At 54.8% G+C, this 19,760-nt stretch overlaps 3 protein-coding genes across 8 annotated transcripts in view; 1 reads left to right on the forward strand and 2 right to left on the reverse strand.

The window, feature by feature from the left end:
• The window catches only part of WBP1L (WW domain binding protein 1 like), a 65,548-nt gene extending 60,925 nt beyond the window's left edge, over positions 1–4,623 (reverse strand). The window contains exon 1 of one of the 2 annotated variants that reach the window (XM_056352066.1): positions 4,518–4,623. In XM_056352066.1, the coding sequence (XP_056208041.1) occupies positions 4,518–4,604 (87 nt within the window). In that variant the 5' untranslated portion in view covers positions 4,605–4,623. The remainder of the gene's footprint in view (positions 1–4,517) is intronic. The other variant, XM_056352067.1, reaches the window with a different exon arrangement.
• Positions 4,624–8,035: 3,412 nt separating this feature from the next.
• SFXN2 (sideroflexin 2) lies at positions 8,036–14,878 on the reverse strand. 4 transcript variants are annotated; one of them, XM_056352550.1, is made up of 12 exons: positions 14,753–14,878; positions 13,592–13,764; positions 13,120–13,290; positions 11,919–12,017; positions 11,702–11,777; positions 11,539–11,624; positions 10,797–10,857; positions 10,659–10,725; positions 10,047–10,096; positions 9,704–9,753; positions 9,408–9,455; positions 8,036–9,013 (listed from the first exon to the last, which is right to left on the reverse strand). In XM_056352550.1, the coding sequence occupies exons 2-12, from the start codon at positions 13,750–13,752 to the stop codon at positions 8,914–8,916; spliced, it is 969 nt and encodes a 322-aa protein (XP_056208525.1). In that variant the 5' UTR covers positions 13,753–13,764; positions 14,753–14,878; the 3' UTR covers positions 8,036–8,913. The 4 variants fall into 4 exon arrangements, with proteins under 4 accessions (XP_056208525.1, XP_056208526.1, XP_056208523.1 ...); XM_056352551.1 differs by having other exon boundaries at positions 14,804–14,870; XM_056352548.1 differs by lacking the exon at positions 14,753–14,878 and adding an exon at positions 14,405–14,543.
• Positions 14,879–14,923: 45 nt separating this feature from the next.
• ARL3 (ADP ribosylation factor like GTPase 3) overlaps positions 14,924–19,760 on the forward strand; it is a 30,592-nt gene continuing 25,755 nt past the window's right edge. For both annotated transcript variants that reach the window (XM_056351905.1, XM_056351904.1), the window contains exon 1: positions 14,924–15,070. In XM_056351905.1, coding sequence (XP_056207880.1) covers positions 15,068–15,070 — 3 coding nt within the window. In that variant the 5' untranslated portion in view covers positions 14,924–15,067. The remainder of the gene's footprint in view (positions 15,071–19,760) is intronic.

Consider the following 19,760-nt stretch of genomic DNA (forward strand, 5'->3'; position numbering starts at 1 on the left):
CTGCTGCCCAGCAGCAGTCACCCAGAAGCACTGCACCCAGCGGAGCCACTGCTGGTGCTGTCAGTAGTGGATGCTGCTGCTAGCCAGATGAGGCTGACCTGGCCTGACCCTGCCTGGCTCTTGAGGCTGAGAGGATGGAAAAATCCCCAACCATATCGAAACAACTCTGGCAGATGAACCTTTCCAAGTTCCCCTTGCAGCATAGCACTACTCCACAAGAGCTACCCAATTTTATTCTTAAGGTAGTGTTATATATTTGTTAATTAATATGTGGAGGGTGCCAGGGAAATTCTCAGAAAGGCAATGACAGGCCCCAGTCGGAGTTGCTTCGACTATCCTGAAGAAAACTGCCACACTCTCCCCAGGATCTATCAGACACTTTCAGACCAGGCTTTCCATTTGCTGCAGAGATGCAAGGAGAAATTCTTACAGCATTTTGTGTAATTGTGAGGGTAACTCACAAACAAAAAAATTTCAATCCGCTGGAAAGTGTGCCATACAGATGAGGCGCCAGAGTTCACAGTGGTTTAATCATCACGGTACGAGCAGTACTTAATCCAATCGGCAGTTATTTAGAGGTTCCTGTTCTGAGCAAGTACAGGACGTACTTTGATCTCTGCTGCCTCCTGCCAAAACTGTGGAAATTAGCAAGCCAAAAACCAAGAGTCACAGACAAAGATGTCATGGAAGACAAAATATATCCTATGGTTATACAAGCAGCTCTCCTTCTGAAGACCCTGATGCATTTTGGAAGACACAGAAGTGCAGTTGCAACTAATTACCTTTACCTTAATCAAAAAAGTTGTCTTAAATTTACGGATGTGGAGACGAGCCTCTCTTACGTGGGGATAATTGAAACTTTGCTGTTCAGTTCACAAACTACCTGATGAAGTGATGCTCTGAAAGGCCCCAAGTGCAGCCAAACTCTTAGATGAAGTGTAGTAACTCCATATTGGTGCAATCAGAGCTGTGGTCACAGCAAGAGCACAGCCTTGGACAGAAATTCTGCGTTATGGGGGTGTTAGCCACAGCGACAGTCACGCTGAGTTCTTCCTTAAAGCAAGGATCCATCCTCTTTGTCACATACGATGAATCATCCCTCAAGTCACAGTACTTCAAGAAAACTCTTCAATTTGGGATGAAATCGGTCTTTAAGAAGAGCCTGCTTCTGTCAGATTTTGGCTCAAAACCACATTATTAGAGAAAGACAGATTCCACAGACTTGTCACATAGTTAACATTCACTTAAATCTCTTGTTTTTAAAGAAAACAACAGTTGAGAAAACTATGTGATAATTAAGTTGTAGGCGTGGGAAGCAGACAGATAGTTAAGGCAGTCAACCTTTACTCTGCCCTGTAGAGACAAACTACAATAGAAAACTTATTCTGTTCAAACTTCTTCATTACAAATTCGATCACATTCATTTCAAAATATATTAATTTCTTATTTCCCCACTTCCTTCTCCCTCAAACCAAGAGGGGAGTGCCCAGCTAAGCTGTGCAGTTAAGGCTATACATCTATGGTCGCAACTGAACATGGCTAGATTTCTTCTTCCTGTGACATTTATCCTAACTTTATTACACAATTGCAATTATTTCTGCCCATAATCTACTGACAAATGCTTCAACTCCAGTTAACAAGAGTTTTGCGCTCTGATTACAAGTGAAACGGCAATGAATAGTCATGGAGACAGTTAAATAACTTGGATTCAGGATGGTAATGTGCTAATTATCTTCACTCTCCTCCACCCACCACCCTAAACAAGCCTTAGTTAAAAGAAAGGTCTTTGAAGATCTTAGGCAGCCCGGACTTATTTTAACCTGAAAAATCAGACCCTCCTGTGGAGTACAGCATGTTCTCGGGAATGTTTGTTCAGTGTGGCTAGGCAGTACAGCTCCACCTCCTGAATTATTTAGAGGACACATTTCCTGCAGCACCTCCCAGCTTCAGACCACCAGGTCTGTGGGACTGTTTTTACAGGCAAGGAGGCATGGACCCTGAAAAACAAGCTCCCCCAGACAGCAGAAGCAAGCAGGGCATGGCAAATGTCTGCAAGATAGATGGAAGTAGGCAGCGGTCACAAGAGGCAGCAAGGGCAGCAACAATCTGAGAGAACAAGAGGCAAAAGCTGTCAAGAGTTTCAGCTAGAAACACCGGAACCCTTGGTACGGAGATCTTCCTATTCCAGCACCGCCCCACTGCAGCTCCTCTCTACAAGCTCCCAGGAAAACAGGCTCCAAGGTGCACACACGCCAAAGCAGGCAAAGTTTTGTCACATACTGGTGTTCAAGATCCTACATAACCACTGTCATTTTTGAGTGGGTAGCTGTCAATCTCTAGTATGCAGTGAGATAATACCAGCCTTTTGACAGACAGAGTCTACATTTAAGATCTAAAATAAACTGCAAGGGTTTTATATAGACAAACTATGAAAAGAAAATGAGTAAAAGATGCATCTGTATCTAAGTGCTCTAAAGAAAATATAGGCCGCCAAAGCTCTTCTCTCCCACTCTCATGTATTATACCACTCAAGACTTACTATTTTAGGATTATTTCTGGTGCACTGACTGGAGAGGATATCCACAAGTCATGTATGCAACTATTCCACAGGCAACCTACCTGTATGGTTGCTTCCACACTCCTCCTTTTTCCTTTCCTCCTTTTCTACTTCCTATTCCTTTCTTCTACCAGCTCTTTGACAAATGTATAAGCTGTATGATGCAGGGAGCATCTTCCACAGTCTTCAAAGCAGGTATGGTATTTTTATTAGCATGTATACGGTTGAAGACTTTCACAGCTACTGTACAGAGTATCCTACTAGCTGACCACTGCTCACAGCTGGAATACTGCAACAACAGGAGACCAAAACAAACCTGAGATGTGCTCATATACGCTTAGTTCATGTATGGCAGCTCACAGACGAAACAGAGCAACAACTAGCACTTCTATCTATTAAAGGCATTTAAGACAACACGGAAAAAATACTGTTCAATGCAATCCTGCACTTGGCTCCCCAGGGCAATAATGGCCAAACCATAGCCTTGGTGCAGCTGAAGGAGATTTGGGATGGCACTACCAACAGGGAATTACACAGCTATTAAAGTAGATCTGGTGTGCTCAGCACCCTGAAAAGAAGAAGGAAATTTAAAAGGAGGGTAACATCTGTAGCCATAGACAAACTCCTCACCTCCTCCTCCTGCAGAAGCATTGCGAAGTATTTCAATGAACCCCTTCCAGAAGGGACACTCCCCATCTGCACCACCATGACATCAAGCACCATGCAACCCACAGTCTGTGACCTACACTCACAGATCAGCATCTCACTGGCTCAGACCTTCAACAAATGCAAGCTACAATCTGTAACTTAAAAGTAATACACCACATCAAATCAGAAGTCACCATATTCCATCTGTGTCCTGCAGAGGATGAAAAAAAGACATCTTGACTCTGCGACAGTAAGATCCAGGTCGTGCATAGGTTGCTTGGCCTAGTATAGTCCTCTCTGAGTGGTGCTCAGAGATCAACGCGCTCCCACATATCAGGGTGGGAGAGGTTTACAGGCATCTACACTGGGGGAGCCAAGAACATCACTGGAGAGCTGAACGGTACACATTGCAGCATAGGCAGGAAAGAATAAAGAGATGAAGAAGAAAGAATCAACTTCACTAAAACCCTTTCCAGGCACGAAGAAAGTAGTAAGCGAGTGGTCACAGCCTACAAAGACAAGGCCTGGTCCCCCTCATCCCAGTTGAAACACACCCCCTCTTCCTTCCATCTATGCAGAGGCTTGCGTCGAACCTCCCCACCACAGCTCCTGCAGGGGAAGACTGGCTCACCTGGCTTGTGCAGCACCACACAAGTCTCATTTACTGCTGACCCAGGTCCTTTGGCTACCTACCCCACGGCCACCCCTCAGCTCATCCCAAACCTCCTCCAGCCCCGTCCCCTCACAGGCCACATTCTCCCCTGTTGCCACCACCGAAAGACACACGCTCCTCCACCCGCAGGCCCCTGCGCACCTGCCAGCTCCAGCCTTCTGCCCTCACCATAACCACCTTCTCCATAACCTCCACTCCACCACCATTAAACATCATTCCTCCATGTCCTGCAGCCACCCTGCCATACAAAGCACCTCCAAGAGGCACTGCCACCCAACCCCTACACCTCTCCATCCCCACGACACACAAGCACCCCCAGACTGAGGGTCTCTGCATCTTCTCCAGCTTTACTTAAGTCAAGGGGGGGTCCCCAACCCTTAAGCGGGCCCCTAAAAGCCTCCTCCCTCAGCCCCAAGAGCCCCAGACACCCCACGCACGCTCCCACCCCTACCAGCCCAGCCTGAACCCCTACCCCAAAGACCACCTCCCTCAGCCCGGAGGGCGCAGCCCCCCCGCTCACACCGCTGCCCCCCCAGGCCTGCGCGCCCCCCACAGCCGGCTCCCACCATAGGGACACGGCCCCCCAGCACGGCGCGACCCCAGACCCCCCCCCAGGCGGGCCCCCAGGGCAGCCCCTACCTGGGCAGGCTCCACGCTGGCAGGCAGCCCCTCGGGCAGGGCCTGGAACAGCAGCAAGGCCATAGCGGCGCGAAGCCTCCTCGCCATCCCCCCCCACCCCCCGCTCCCCGCCTCCCCAGCCCGACTGCGGCCCGGGACGGGAGCCGAGGGGGCACCCCGCGCCCCGACCCGCCCCAGCCGGCCGTCTATTGGGCAGGCGGCGCACTGCTTGGTTTGTCATTGGCTTAGCGTGCTGTCGCTTAGGGCAGAACCGGGAGGGGCGGGGTCTGCGAGCAGGGAGCTGCCATCTTGAGTGTGGCGCACCGGGCAGGGAGCCTGGGGTAGGACACGGGCCGCCACATTGTGAGTGGCGGAACTGGCCAGAGAGGGGTGTGAGGGGCTGCACCCCCAGTGCAATGCACCTCCTGTGACAGAGCCGTGCACTGCAAAACCAGGGTTCACAAATACCCTCTGACCTGCTACGGCCTCCCTGACACCCCAATGGCAGCCAGGCTCTCACCCACCATTCACCTGGTCACATCTGGTCACCATGGTCCCCACTCAGCCCCCTCCCCAATGCACCCACATACCCAGCCCTGGGGCACACCGGAGAGCTGGGCATGGAGAGGGTGGTGAAATGGCAGCAGCGGCATAGGGCTGGACTAGAGGCGCCCAGCGGGCAGCCACGCGTTGGCGGTTGGAGGTGGAAGCAGCACAGAGAAGAGGATCTCCCACTGCAGCTGGGTCCCAGGGTGTCCCCACGCAGTGGTCCCCTGCCTGGGCTTGCACCCCCAGGAGAAGTGGGGGCACCAGCACCTGGGGTTAATTCACAGCTCGGAGGAGATGGCCCCTGTTTCTGGGGCAGTGGCAGAGGCTTTCTGCACAGCCGCTCCCAGCACGCCAGGCAGCCTCCACGCTGGATTGCCATGGCGTGGTCTATCAGATGCTCAGATAACATGTTAAGAAAAGCCAGAAAAAAAATAACCAACTTAGCAGTTTATCTCCTGCCCTGGCATTTTTCCATCAGGGCAGTACTTGGGGCACACCTAACCCTGCTGGATTAGCTCCTCCACCCGCCACATGCAGGTGTTAGTTAACCCATTGCATGTGCACCCTGCTTGCTCCCCTCTCTGTAGGCAGGCAGCCCACCAGTGTCCACCAGCCTCTGGGTGAGGAGCAGCGAGCCAAGCCTGCCTGCTGGGGCTGCTGATGGTCAGAGGAGACCCCCAGGCTCCCATGCCTCCCCAGCCTCTCCCCGGGCTCAGCTGCAGCCCAACATGACGACTTTGGGCTGGTTATCATTTGAAGGGAGGTTGTAAACATGCTGGAGGGCTGACATTTTGTCCACACACGGTTACTAAAGGGGCTTTATTCCTGTTTGCAGCTAGCCCTGAAATTATAGGCACAGCAGGGAGAAGGAGGCGAGCACACCAGAGCACAGGACAAGCCCAGATCAGGTGTGACTCATTGCTGGAGAGTAATTAACACTTGCAGCTCTTCCCAAACAGGGATGAGTCCAGCTCTGACTCCTGGCAATTAAGTTTCCTTCCTGTTGCAGCAATGGGAAATGGAGCAGCAGGGCTGGCTGGAGTCACCCTTGGCAGCATAGGGACTTGCTGGCCGCAGCCTGGCTGTGACCCTTCTGCTCCCCAGCAAGACCAAGGCAGGCTGGGGAATTACTGTGGTTTTGGGAAGGGCAGGCAGGCGCTGGCTGCAGCAGTCATCTCCCAGCACCAGAGCAATGTGAGCTGTTGAGATGACTTGAATCCTCCAGGGGATATTCTAGCTACAACCTAGAAACCCAGAAACCCCGCTGAGTTAAACTGTCAGCTGGCACAAATCCAAGTCGATCTGAAGAGGGAATCCACCGCTATAAGCTCAAGGGGGTAAGTCTGGCTTGATGATGGCTTGCCAATCCTCCAAGTCCAGAGCAACTCTCTTCCCCTGGCCAACAGCAATAAACTGCACCACGTGCTGCTTCCCAGGGCAAGGGGAGAACTGCTGTGAGATGGCAATAGCTCTTTAGAGCATCCCCCTGCTCCATCACTTCTCTGGTATGGCTGGGGACAGCAAAAAAGGAGTGAATTACTGAAAAAATTACTGACGCTTTCCCACCGTGGTCCCAGCTTTTGCTTCGGGTGGCTGCTGCCCTGGTATTGTTGGCCACAGAGCCCCCTGCCCTGCTGGGACCCCCACGCGCTGCGAATGCAGGAAGGGTCAAGAGCAAGAGCGTGGCTGTGATGCGCAGGGGAAAGGCAGTTTTAGGGTCCTACAGCACATTGTTTTACAAGCATCGCTCTGCACCCAAACATGCCAGAGGCATGTTGGACCCAAGCACAGCCCAGGCTGCTACAGGTGCCTTTCTGAAAGTGCTCAAAGCAGTTTTGTGTGTAGGGCAAAAGCAGCTTGAGTTAAGGAGCTTAAGAAAAGCCGAAAGAAGTGATGTCTTTTTGTGGCTTCTTTCCACTCCCAACGGGAGTGACATCTGTTTTGTTTCATGTGCTTATCTATTATTTTAATTGCACATTAACAAGAGATCTAATAATGCCCAGGGAACAGATACACAAGTTTGAACATGTTTTTCTACTTTCCGCTGACCTATTAATTATTTCAGAGCTCTTGTGCAGCTTTCTAGCTGTAGCTACATGTGGTTGGAGACATTATCCTCTGCCTGTTGCAGCTTAGGCAGAAGTAAATCCACTGTGGATACAGCTTGGCCCTTCAAGAAGTACGTTTTGGGTTTGGCTGCTTTCTCTGTAGGAGCAGAATGATTAATGCCAGAAAGCCCTTTGGCTGCAGACCCTGTGCCTCCACAGTGGTATGCAGCTGATGTGGGGATGCTGCTGCCGCCAGGGATCTGACATGTATCCCTGGCTGGAGGGATGAGTGTTGACCATCCGCTGGCCCATGGGGCTCTCTGAGCAGCCACATCATATGCTGGTTAGAAACACACTTGTCCCACCAAGGGATGTTCATCAGCAAGCACAGAACCTGGATGCAGCTGGCTGACAGCAGGGTCTTTAGCCCAGGACTTGGGATGAATACTGGGGCTTCTTCCTCCTCCAAAAATGGGCTGCAGCAAACTCAACCTGCTCTTCTTTGGGGTGGGAAAGGCCTCATGGCAGACCCAAGTTAGCATCATGCAAACCTTGCCTTGCCAAGAAGACAAACAGCACCCATGGGTGTAGGAAGGGTCACCCAGTATCATCCCCCTAGTCCCCCCAAAGGGGTAAGAGTCACTATGATCATGACACTATCACCTCCCTTTGTCACTTGCCTCAAGACTGTTTGTAGCGAGCCCCAAAAAACTCTTGGGGAAGACTGCATGGGATGCCCAAGGGTTTCAGGACTCATGACAGCCCTTGCTGAGCCTCATGGCTCTTTCTCCTTCTCCTGGCCCCAGTGCTGACCCCCACCCTGGTGCCTGGTCAGTCACAGAGCCCACACCTTTCCCTTTCAAGGCAGGCATGACATCCACATCACCAGCCCTGCCCAGGGAATCAGACACGCAGAGACCAGCCAAAAGCAGAACCCACAGCTGTTTTTTAAAAATCACATTTTATTTTTCAACCCTCATCTCTGTTGTTTATATTGCTGCTATTCAGAGCCTGAATTAATGCCTCAACAGCTTTGTGAGTCCTGTGTCTCCTCCTCCCTGTCCAAGGGGGGCCAGAACCAACTGTCCAGCAAAGCTGCAGGTCCTTGATGCTACCATGGGGATGGTGAGATGTGGGACAAGGGTGACGGCTGACTCTCTTGCTCAGGAATGGCTAGATTGAAAAAATTAAAGCTTAAAAACAATTACTTATTTCTCTCCTAGATTGTGGCAATTACAAAGTGGATAAAATCTGAACCTGAAAGCAAGGAAGGCATGGTCCAAACATTGGTCCCTGGACTTTGGAGTGATCCCTGCGCAGAGGGGACAGGTCCCTTCCTGCCTGCCAAGGCATGATCCAGCTCATGGTAAGAGGCCACTGTGGTGGTTTAAGGCAGCAGTATGGTTTGGTTCCTGGTTCAATGGCAGAGCACCTGCTTTCGGAGGTAGGACTGTGATCTGAGCCATGAGGGAGAGAGCCTGGCGCCTTGCGGGCTCAAGCCCAGTGACCATGTGAAGTTCAGACAGGCTGGGCAGATCCTCCTGCGCTGGGCAAAAGGCACGGGAAGTGCAGCCACTGCCCAGAGCAAGAGGGACATGGGGAGGCAGGGACACAGCCAGCAGCACGTGGCAGGAGGCTCAGGACAAGGCAAAGTGCTGCAAGCTGGGCAGAGAGCCAGATCCTGCCTCTCCAGAGGAAGGAGGCAGCTGAGCTGGGGGGCAGATCTGGCTGGACCATGCTTCTGAGCCCGGCTCAGGGGATGTAGAGCTGCTGGTGACAGAAGGCTGGAGGGGTGCAACGGCTTCTGAGGTAGTTTCCATTCACAGTCCCTTGTTAAAGTAGACGTATGGCACTTTGTCCCCATGCTTGGCCACGATACTGTCACGCAGTTCCAGCTCGAGGTCAGTCAATGCAAGGGAGCTGTGGGGAAAAGGGATAGACAATGAGACCCACGATCCTCCTCCCTGAGGACCAGTCAGGCCACCCTCCCTCCCCATTGCCATTCAAGGTCCCCTGCAGTCCTATGAATCTTGCAGGCTCATGTCAAGACCCACCACCCATCCCTGGCATCCACCACTCCCAGTGCTGGGGGGCAGAGAGCTGTCCATGAGGCTGGGGGTCCCACTGGTCCCAGCACAGAGCAGGGGAGGCACATGCCCTCCTGCTGCCTGAGGCACCGGCATGTACAGACAGGCGCTGCCTCAGGTTGAAGGGTGGGTGCCCGTTATGCTTCTGCTGGGACAGGCAGACAAGAGCTAGGAGGAAAAAGGCTCCCGAGGTCCCGCGCAGGAGAGGGAAGTAGTGGGACAGGTACCATCTCTGTGGGAACAGGGCGCAGGCTGCTGGTACCATGAACAGGAGGCTGTAGGACAGAGAAGAGACAAACATTAGTGTTGGGGATGACAGCCTGTTTGCCCCCTGGCCGCAGGGACCTCAGCCCAAGATATGCTGCTCACACCGCAAGACTCCCAATAACCAGGGAAAGCCCAGGCTGAAAGGCAAGCAGCTTTGCAATCCCCTGCCAGGAAAGAGGCCTTTTTTTCAAGCACCCCTCAGAGCAGCGCTCCAGGTACCAGGTACCCACAGGCACTCGAGCAGTGAGATACTTACAAGCCCCCACAGAGCAGCACCTGCAGAGGCCCATGGAGAACCCGGATCCGCTGTAAGGGAAGAGCCAGGATTGAGTCCCCAGCCTGGCCACAAGCCCTGCTCACAGGGTGAAGAGGCTTCTCCCCTCAACAGGGCTGAATGCCCAGTATCTCTGGGGTGCCCCTGACCCCTGCCACACTCCTACAGCCTCTCTGTATCACTTGAGAGACCTCTGGTATACCAGTGACTCAAACAGGAAAAAAGCAAGCAGGCTCTGCAACCCCTCATTTCATCCCCAGCATCTCAGCAGTGGGGGAACTACAGGACCCACTGGAAAACCATGGCAGGAGAAACATGGGCTCACCTGCATGAATGGGAATTTCTCCAGTCGCTCCATGATGATGGGCAAAATAACTGGGAGGAGAGAAAAGGTCAGAGCTGCCCTGCAAGCCAGCCTATAGAGCTGCCCCAGCAGGACCTCCCTCCTGGAGGCCATGGCTATGGCTAGCTGTGCTGGGGGCCACTGGGTATTTGCTTATGGCAGGGACCTGGCACGGGACCCCATCCATCCATCACTGGGGCAGTATGATCCATGCTCCTTGTGCTCCCATCCCTCCTGCCAAGCTTGTGGCATGGCAAGGATCTCATGATGGCACGGGGATGCTGGGCTGCAGGATGAGGGCCCAGGGCCAGAGAGCATGAGAAGTGTCCTTGTGGAGCCCAGCTGCCAGGGGAGCACACCACATTCCCCACTGGCTCTGGGTTGGGATGAGGAGGGCTGGGGGCTTGGGGGGACTCTGATGGGAATCACAGGATGGGGAGACCAGCTCCATCAGTGACATGTGACCAAATGCCACCTGGGATGCAGGGCCACCCTCCCTCTTCTTCCTGGGGGAAACAGAAACAGGGGACGGCGAGGCGGTGGGTCCCAGGGGAGCCCCTGGTCTGGCCACCAACCCTCCTGCCCTGTACTCACTCATGCCTGGTGCTGCCATGGTGATCCTAGAGACCACAACCTGTGCGATGCCCTTTACTGCCGCCCTCTGCAAGCAACAGCAACAGGTGAGCCTCTGCCACGCCATGCCCCAACCTGGCCCCCCACCTCCAGACTCACCCTGGAGTGGCCGAGCTCATTGTTGTCCCCATCTGTCACTGTGACTCCATTGATGATCTCCCTGGAGGGGACAGGCAGCTGTAAGTGCGGGCCAGGATGGTCAGGGAAGTGTGAGGACACAGCAACGGGGTGAAGGGGTGCCAAGGGGTCCCCCCGTGCTGTGCTGGCACAGCAGCTGCAGCTGCCCCCCGCCCTGGCCCTAGGGCATGGGGCTCCGGGGTCCTCAGCCCAGCCGATGCTGCCATCTTCAGGGCATGGCTGCGAACGGGGTCCAGCCGTTCGGGGGGACAGACACCCGCCTGGGACCTGCAGCAGAGCCAGGGGACAGTCCCCACACACAGCACCACAGCTCCCTGTGCCGTGACCTGTGGGGGACCCCGAGCAGCAGGACTCTAGAGGGCTCCAGTGCCAGGACATCGTGGACTGGGGCTCTCCCATGGGCACACACAGAAGACCTTTGAATTCGAGGGATCTTCCAACCCAAACCCCAGAACAGCTATCCTCAGCCCAAAATCCCCCTCCTGCTCTGGGCAGAGGCTGAGCCACCCCACCCAGCACCCTCCCTGAGACCTGGCACCACGAACACGCAGACCCCGGCCCACCTCCCTCCTGTTCCTCCCCCCTACCCCTGGGATGGGAAACCACAGCAGGGCAACCAGGCAGTCCAGGAGACCGACTGCCACCAGCTCACCTTTGGAGGGAGCTGGGTCCCTCGAGCACCCCAGCCACGAGTGGCACTTACTGTTGCCGCATCATGGGGATATTGACACAGTTGGCAGCAGCCACGGCCGCAAAGGGGACCCAGCGGGCCAGCAAGGGGGGGGCTCGCTGCAGGAGACAGGCTGATGTCAGTGAGGGAGGGCAGGATGCGGCCAGCTGCCCCACCTGGCCTTGTCCTGGCGTACCTTGGTGTAGAGGTTGAGCCCTACCGCGGTGGCCAGTGCTGTACCAGTGGCTGTGAAGTAAGCCACCCCGATTTGCCTGGACAGTGATTTTCAAAGAATGGAGAGAACAGAAACACCAACTCTGACTTGATCCTGTTCCTTCAGTGCCCAAGACGGGGCAAGGGTGATCTAAGGGACCCAACACAGAGGGTCCCCATCCTGTGTGGGAGCTGCTCACCTCAGCGTGATGGGGGAGGCAGCGTTGCGGTTGGTGTAGTTGACGAGGGCATTGAAGGACTGATTCACCCACTGCCAGAAAACCACTGCAGGCACCGTCCTGCAGAAAGAAGGGACCAGGAAAACGCTCAAAGGTCATCACAGATGCCTGGCCTGTGCCCACGGCCAGGATGGGCTTGGCAGGGGGACAGGCAAGATGCCCTCAATACACATGTCATGGTGTCTCCCAAGGGAAACTGAGACACTGCAGCAAAGCCACAAGCCAGTGGCAAAGCTGGGAAATGACCCTAGGAATCCTGGCTGCCACAGACTTCGAGGGGCACACAAGGGGGCCCAGCCCTGCAGGGTGCTGGGCCAGTGGTGGGAGACCCAGCGCTCAGCAAGGCGACAGCTATCTTGCTGGGCTGAGATCAGCCTTTGTCAAAGGAAGCAACAAGGAAAGAGCACATGGGGACAGAGGCAGCTCTGGGTTGACCAGGGTGCCTGCACTCTTCAGGGACACTGAGGTGGGGTGAGAGGGGACACGGGGACATGTGAATCTGAGCAAGCTTTGGGATGCAGGAAGGTGGACATGGATTGAGAAGAGGGTGACCCATCAGCACTGGGAGATCCCCAATTCAGACAGGACCTCACCAACAACCGGCAAACCAGTACAGCAAACAGGGATGGGATGGGGATTCACTGGGAAAGGCAGTGTCTATCTGACACAGCCTCTGTGCTGGGGACAGGATTGCACACCACCCCCCCAGCAGCCATTTCAGAAGGGAACTGCAGGGAGCTGTCGGCATGGGCTGGGGATGCTGCAGCAGGCTGGCCTGGGGGCACATTTGCTCCTTGGTTTCAGGGGCCGTTATGGTCCATGGAGCAAGAGTGCTGGCCACACAGGACGTGGCTGTGTTAATCATTACAGGGGCTCCACGAAGAGCTAAGCTGAGCTCAGGGTAAAGCAAGACCATGCCCAGCCATGTCAGGGGCCAGGAGGACCCGTGATGCTTCCACCACAGGCTGAGCACTGGGGACAGGGCACAGGGACATAGGCTATGGGCTATGGGATGCAGGCAGGCACAGCAGCCATGGACATACCTCAGGCAGCAGCCAGCCCCAGAGGAGGCAGGCTGGCCATGCCCTGGCCACTAGGGATTCTTCAAGGGGTTAAGGACCATCAGGGCTGCACCCCAAACCCAGCGTCCCCAAGAGCTCACCGGTAGAACTGGAGCATGCAGCCGGTGATGGCCATGCCCCCTGGCACCTGGAAGGACATCCTCCCAATGAGGTTCATCTTCTCGCCGCTGTCAGGGTGGAAGGCTGAGTCGTACAGCTTCTTGGCATAGAGCAGCTGCTCCTGGCTGCTTCCTGGAGGCACCAGCCCAGCCCTGCAAGCCCAGAGCCCGTCAAGGGCAGCCACACAGACCCGCCGGCACCTGGCACCACTGGGGCATGGAGCCCCAGACACCAAACATTAAAGGCAGGTGAAACATCTCCCACAAGGAAACTTGTCCCAGCTTGAGGCTTCCAGGAGAAGCCTGGGAAACTCCCCCAAAACCACCTCTGACGGATGTTACGTCCCAGCATGCCTGCTTGGGAATGACTGCCTCCATCCTCCTGTGGCCCTGCAGAGTGGCTGGGTACAGCCACAGGGATGGCACCTGCCCCAGCTGTATCCCTGTCCCTCACCTGCAGCCTTCCACCAGTGCCTTGGCCCGGTCCAGCTCTTCCTCTGGCACCAGCACCGTCCGCGGGTCAGTGATGTTGAGGAAATGCTTCAGGCGCCCCACAAAAGTGCTCTGGTCCCAGCGTGGGGCGTCGATGTTGAAACCAAGGGGAACGGTGGCCATTTTGGTGTGGGTCTGGGCAGGAGGAGAAGGTGGCTCAGGAAGATCCTGCCTCACTTGCCCGTTAAGTGTGGGCCTGCCACAGCCACAGGAGCAGTTAACTGGGTGAGAGCCGTGGGAGGTTTATATTTAACGGGAAAGTTGGACTTTCAGCAGCCTTGAGGCCGGGAGCTTCCTGCACCCCTGCTGCCAGCTGAACACTGCAGCGAGGCTGTGCCTGCACACACTGCCCTGCTTGCACAGGGTCCCCCCACTTGTGCTGCCCCTCCCCAGCACCTGGCACCCCCTCCTCGGGCTGAGACCATGCTGCACAGCACTGTGACACCCAGCCTGGCCCCTCCACTGGGCTACACAGCACAGCCCTGTGAGTGCTCCCCGCTGGGGCGTTACACTGCGCCCCCCACTGGTGCGCACACAGCATGGCACTGCGTCCCCTCATGTCCCGTGTCCCCCCCAGTGGCACCACATGCCCCCACGGCAGCACGCTGCAGCCTCCCATGCCTGCACTGCATGTGCCCCTGAACACCGCCTGCACCCTCCTGTGACAGCACTGCATAACTGCAGTTATAACCGATAACTGTGGCCCCACACCGCACCCTCCCACGGCACCAGGGCAGCACCGCACTGCATGCCCTCCGTAACATGGCCGGCTCACCTCCGCAACAGTCATGCTCTCCCTCACGCCACTACACTGCATCCCCCGTGGTACCACACTACATGTTTCCCATAGCAGTACATAGCCCTGCACTGCTGCGGCACTGCACTGCATGCTCCCCGTGGTGCTACACTGTGTGCCACCCTGTGCATGGCATGGCATTGCTGCCCTGCAAGCTGCGCTGCCCTGCATGCTGCCGTGCCTTGCATAGGGCCCTGCGCTGCCCGCGGCCCGCAGCATTGACAGCGCCCTCGCAGCATGGCACTGCCCCCTGCCCTGCGGCGCGGCGCGGCGCGGCGCGGCACACCCCCGCCCCGCCCCGCCCCGCGCGCCCCCATGTGGCCCTACCTGCAGCCCCCAGACCCCTGGCGCACCACCTCCCGCCCACGTGGCTTCTACCTGCCCCCAGGCTCCGACACGTGGCCACCCTCAGCCAATCACAGAGGCCCGAGCAGCCGCGCCCATCTCACCCCGGCAGCGCGGCCCCTTGTGCGCATGCGTATGTTAGGGGGCGGGGCTAGCTGCGGGCGGGGGCGCCGGGCTCCGCCCTTCCCGCTTGCCGTCGGCACGTTCCGTACGTACGGCGGGAAGCGCTGACGCTGTACGTAGCGGCGGCGTGTGTGTGACGCAGTTGCCCATGGTAACCCCGGAGCCGCGTAGAGGATGGTGAGTGGGGCCGGGGGTGCGGGGCCCACGGCGGGTGGCGAGGGGTGGGCGGTGGGGCGGTGGGCCAGCCGGCCCGCCGATCCGTGCCGTGCCGTGCCGTGCCGTGCCGTGCCGTGCCGGGCGGGACCTGAGCCCGGGGGAAGCCTGGGCCCGGCGGGCAGCGGAGGGCCGGCGGCGCCCACCTGAGGGGCCTGGCAGGCCTGCGGTCGCGGGCGCTCGCCGCGGGGGAACCTGAAGCAAGGGGATCCGGGGCATCCACCCGGGGGTCTGGCGGGGCTTGGGCCATGGGGCCGGAGTGCCCGGTCGGGGTTCGTGGCGGGCGCTCGGGCAGGCCTGGGACCATAAGAGCTGGTGACACCCACCCCACCCGGGAGATCTGGTGGGCCTGGGATCACCGGGACTGGGGCTGCCCACCCGGGGGGAGCACGGCGGCCTCGGGCAGCGGGCACCTGGTAGAGCAAGGCCGTCCAGTAAGGCACGGGGGCCTGGGTCTGGGGGGAGTGGGGGGCACCCAGCCAAAGGGATGCCGCTAGGGCTGTGAACAGTGTAAATTTGGGATCTCCAGCTGCGGGAGACCCTGGCTGGGGCTGGGTCCTGGCAGGAGCTGGAGGCTCTGGGGGACCTGCAGAAGGGGGTTGAGTTGAGTCCTGGCAGGGGCTGGAAGGCTGGAGGATGCTATGGAGGGGCCTTTGCTGGGATGGGGTCAGCCTGCCTGGAGTTCAGTCAAGGTGTGAAAGTCATGATGAAGGGTTGGGTGTTTGGGAGGGCTGGTGAGCAGTATGACAGTGGCCCACTTGGCCTGAGCAATGGAGGATCCTGTGAGGATGGAGGATAGCGTTTAGGGGTTCACTGTGGAGAGTCTGTGAGCATCTGTGACTGTGAAAGGACACTGGACAACCCAGCTAAGCTGGAAGGGGGCTATCCTGGGACTTGGATCCTGGCTACATGAGCTGGGGGAGCTACAGGAGAGCTTGCTGAGATGGAAGGCTGATTGTTGATAAACAGCCTTAGAAGGGATGTTCAGTCGTGGCAGTGAAGGCCTGGATGAAGGGGTCAGGTGTTCAGGATGGACAGGACTGAGGCTCAGTGCTCAGGGGCTGAAAGAAGCCTGCCATTTGGGTGGGATGAACAGTCTGATGAGTGAGTCACTGGGGAAAATCCAGTCAGCGTTGGCTGGCTGAGATAGTTTGCTGGGATGTTGTGTGCTCTGGGGGTTTCTGCCAGGGGCTGGAGAGATGAGGAACAGTCTGGGTTGAACAGAAGAGATACGAATGCATTGTGGGCAGGGCTGGAAGTAGACTTCTGTTGCTGATGAGAGAAAGAGAGGACCCAGGGAGGAAAGAAGTGTTCAACGGGAGAAATGAGCCCTTTGAGAGGGAGCAACCTCGACTGAAGGGAGGAATTAGGTCTTGGGTGCAGTGAAGGATCTGGCTGGGGTGGGTGGCAATGCTGGGAGATAGGTGAGGTGGTGGGGCTGTAGTGTAGTCTGAATCAAGGATGAGCTAAAGCTGAATGATATGCTAAGGTGTAGGACACAACTTGGGTTCAGATGTACTTGGGGTAGTAAAAGTGGGATGCTGGCAGAGTCCAGCAAGGACTGGGAGGAAGGGTTGGGGCTGGGGTGAGAGGTGGTAAGAGAGAGCTGTGGTAGGTTGGGGAGTTGCTGCTGAGGATACAGATTGTGCAGAGAGCACAGGCAGAAGGAAATAGCAATGGACAAAGAGCTTTCCCAAGGGTGAAGCCATGTTTTGTCCAGGAGCCCTGTGGACACAAGCTGGATTCATGCAAGTGGACAACACAGGAGGAGGTGTAAGCAAGAGCAGCAAAAGCATCTTCCTCATCTTCACTGGGTTAATTCTGGCTGCATCCCAGCTGCTGAGGCACAGAGGAAGAGGTTGAGATGAGGGCTGTGGGATCTGCTCTATTTTAGATCAGTTGATGATGGAGCATGCCACACCAGACCCCGAAGCCATCACAGGGTGGACATCTGCTGTAAAGATGAGGGCAGCTGCCTCCAGCAGTGCAGTGCTTTGTGGGACACATTTGGCCTGCAGCTGCTGCTGGCCAAATCTGCTCTTCTGCCTTGTGATGTCCTGATAAGCTGGTGTAGTCTGGGATCTGGCCGCTGTTACCCAAGCGCTTTGTGTGTGAAGAAGGCGAACTGGGTGTTTTCCAGTGTTCATGTTATTTGATACAACATTTTATTGCCTCTTTGTCTCTTTTCCATTTCTGGGAGTTGTTTTTTGAATTGCAGACTCTCAGGCAGGGTGGGTGGCACTTTGGGGTGCCTGGTGGACTGGTTGCGCTGGGCAAAGGACTGCAGAGCACTGTACTGTCTCTCTAGATTCTCAACTTTCACTAAAACAGAATAATCCTTAGTAGCAGAAACTCTGAAACAACAGCAAATATATCCAAGGCAGCTATGGCAGCCTGGGGGTGTGGGTCAGCAGTCAGAAATGATCCAGACAGCTTGATATAACAATTTACTGCTTGTCATCTGAGCCATGGTAGCTGCCCGTGAGCATGTTTCTGGCATGTTACAATTGCATTGAGTTCTTAAACCCCCTTCAACAACTGCTTGCTCCAACTCCAGTGATAAGAGGGTTAATGCTGAGGTTTAATTTATTTCAGTGTTCATCCAAGTGAGTAAGTACAGAGGGGAAGTGTCTCCTTCTGCAGAGCATACCAGCATTTCTCACAGCTGTGGGGCAGGGGTGGTGGAAGGTCGTAGGTGGAGCACAAGAGGGAAAGATGAGCCAACCATAAAACTGCATAGCATGAGGGATGGATAGCACTGAAGTCTTTGGTGCTGTTAGGCAGCATCTGTGGTGGGAGCCCAGCAAGGGCAAAGGGAGGCTGCTACATGAAAGGGTATGCTGCTTTCCAAAGCTTAGGAAATGCTGTGTGAAGCAATGCTTGTGGCTTCCTCGTCACTGTAATAACAATCTTTACTGAATGAGATGGTATGTTATTGACAGATGGTGGGGCCAGAGGATGGCCAGTGTTTTTGTAAAGCCATTGATCAAAGATGACATCACTGTGTTAAAACTGGGGTTGTCAAAGCATGGCCCTGTTTTACAGTTGAGGAAACAGAGTCACAGAGTGCCTGGCTGATACCAGGCAGATCTGCTGGAGAAGATGAAATACAAGCAGAGCTAAATGCATAGTCAGGCATCTTTCTCCTGGTCTTGAGTTCATGTTTCTAGCAAAAGCAGCATCTATCTATTGCCTTCTGTAGGTGTATCTAGTACCCAGAATTTCTATTGTCCCTTGCTGTTTGGCAGTAAGGCTCTATTTAAAATGGCTCTGTTAACAAAAAATGCTTTCAAGAACTTTAATAATGCTGTGCTGCTTTAGTTTCCCAGTACAGTTACGTGTCATGTTTTTTGTTTATTTTACTGATTGCTGAGATGTTGATATGAGAAACTACCTGCAGACAGGACAGTATGCCAGCAGCTGGCCAAGACTTTCAAGGTTTGAAATGAGGCAAAGACTGCTGGCATTATTTGGTGCTGAGCATCAGCTCTTTCTTTGCACAGGGCAAAACACTTCCTTCAAACTTGCTAAAACCAGAGGAGTTTGATTTTAATTAGGAAAGGAGGATTCATGCTGGTATTGGTTAATATACCAAACCAGAAAGTGCTGTGCAACCTCTTTGACAGAAAACTAAGTTTGTAGGTTTGAGCTGGAAAAACTCTGTAGGTGACTCGACTCTGTTAAATTTTGGATTTCAGTGCAGGAAAGAAAATCTGCATTGAATGACACCATATGGTGGAGACATGCAGCAAGCAAATGATTTTTTGGGAGTTTTGCCAGAGTAAGAAGTATTGAATAAACTGTGCTCAATAGATTAATTTACTTCGGTTGTATTTTGAAAAAGACTGGGTGATTTTATGACCATTAGTGACATTTGCAGTTCTGCAGCCGAAGATAAAGGTAATCAAACATGATTCTTTAGGGCACTAGCTAATCAGTGCAGTTGTCAGGAAGGGCTCCCCTCCTCCAGCTCTGTGTGTACAGGATTGCACCCTGGATGACAAATGTAGCCTCAAATACCCACTGCTGAAGACAGGATGTTTGGCTCAACTAAGCCCCTTGTCCTTCCCTGTGTCAGCTTTTCCTTCTTGACTTTCTGAAACCGTTATGTGCACCCTCCAAGTTTATCTTACTCTTTACAAATTGTGAATGGCTACCATAATGCTTAATTAAAAGTAAATTGTGGGCCAGAGCTGCACTAGGTGCTGTGCAGGCAGAACACGGAGATGTTCCCATGCTGTGGAAATAATGTTCGGTCTGTCTGAGGTGAGAGATAACCAAGTGATATGAGTAAGGAGAGTCCAAGACAGGTTCAAACTTGGCATGTTTGCTTCCTAAACTTCATCAAGGATTGTAGGTGTGGCAGGAAGGAATTAGCAAGAGAATTATGGGGTGGTTTTATGGACGTTTTACAAAGTTTCTCCCACGGTTGTAGGAAAGGCACAAAGGTTTGGGAATAGAGTTCGGCAGTGCTGGGAATGGCATCGTGAGCCACGGGGAGCCAGGAGCCATCACCTCCATGGCAGATGCGCTTGGCTGGGAAGGGCCTTGAGGGTGAAGACAAGTGACTTGTGGTTGCAGTAGTGGGGAAGAGGGCATCTGTGCAGGGTGTGTGTGGAAATGGGGGAGATGTGGTCGCAGTGGCAGGCTGAGA

This window comes from Falco biarmicus, chromosome 9, assembly GCF_023638135.1.
Source record: "Falco biarmicus isolate bFalBia1 chromosome 9, bFalBia1.pri, whole genome shotgun sequence".
Taxonomy (NCBI): domain Eukaryota; kingdom Metazoa; phylum Chordata; class Aves; order Falconiformes; family Falconidae; genus Falco; species Falco biarmicus.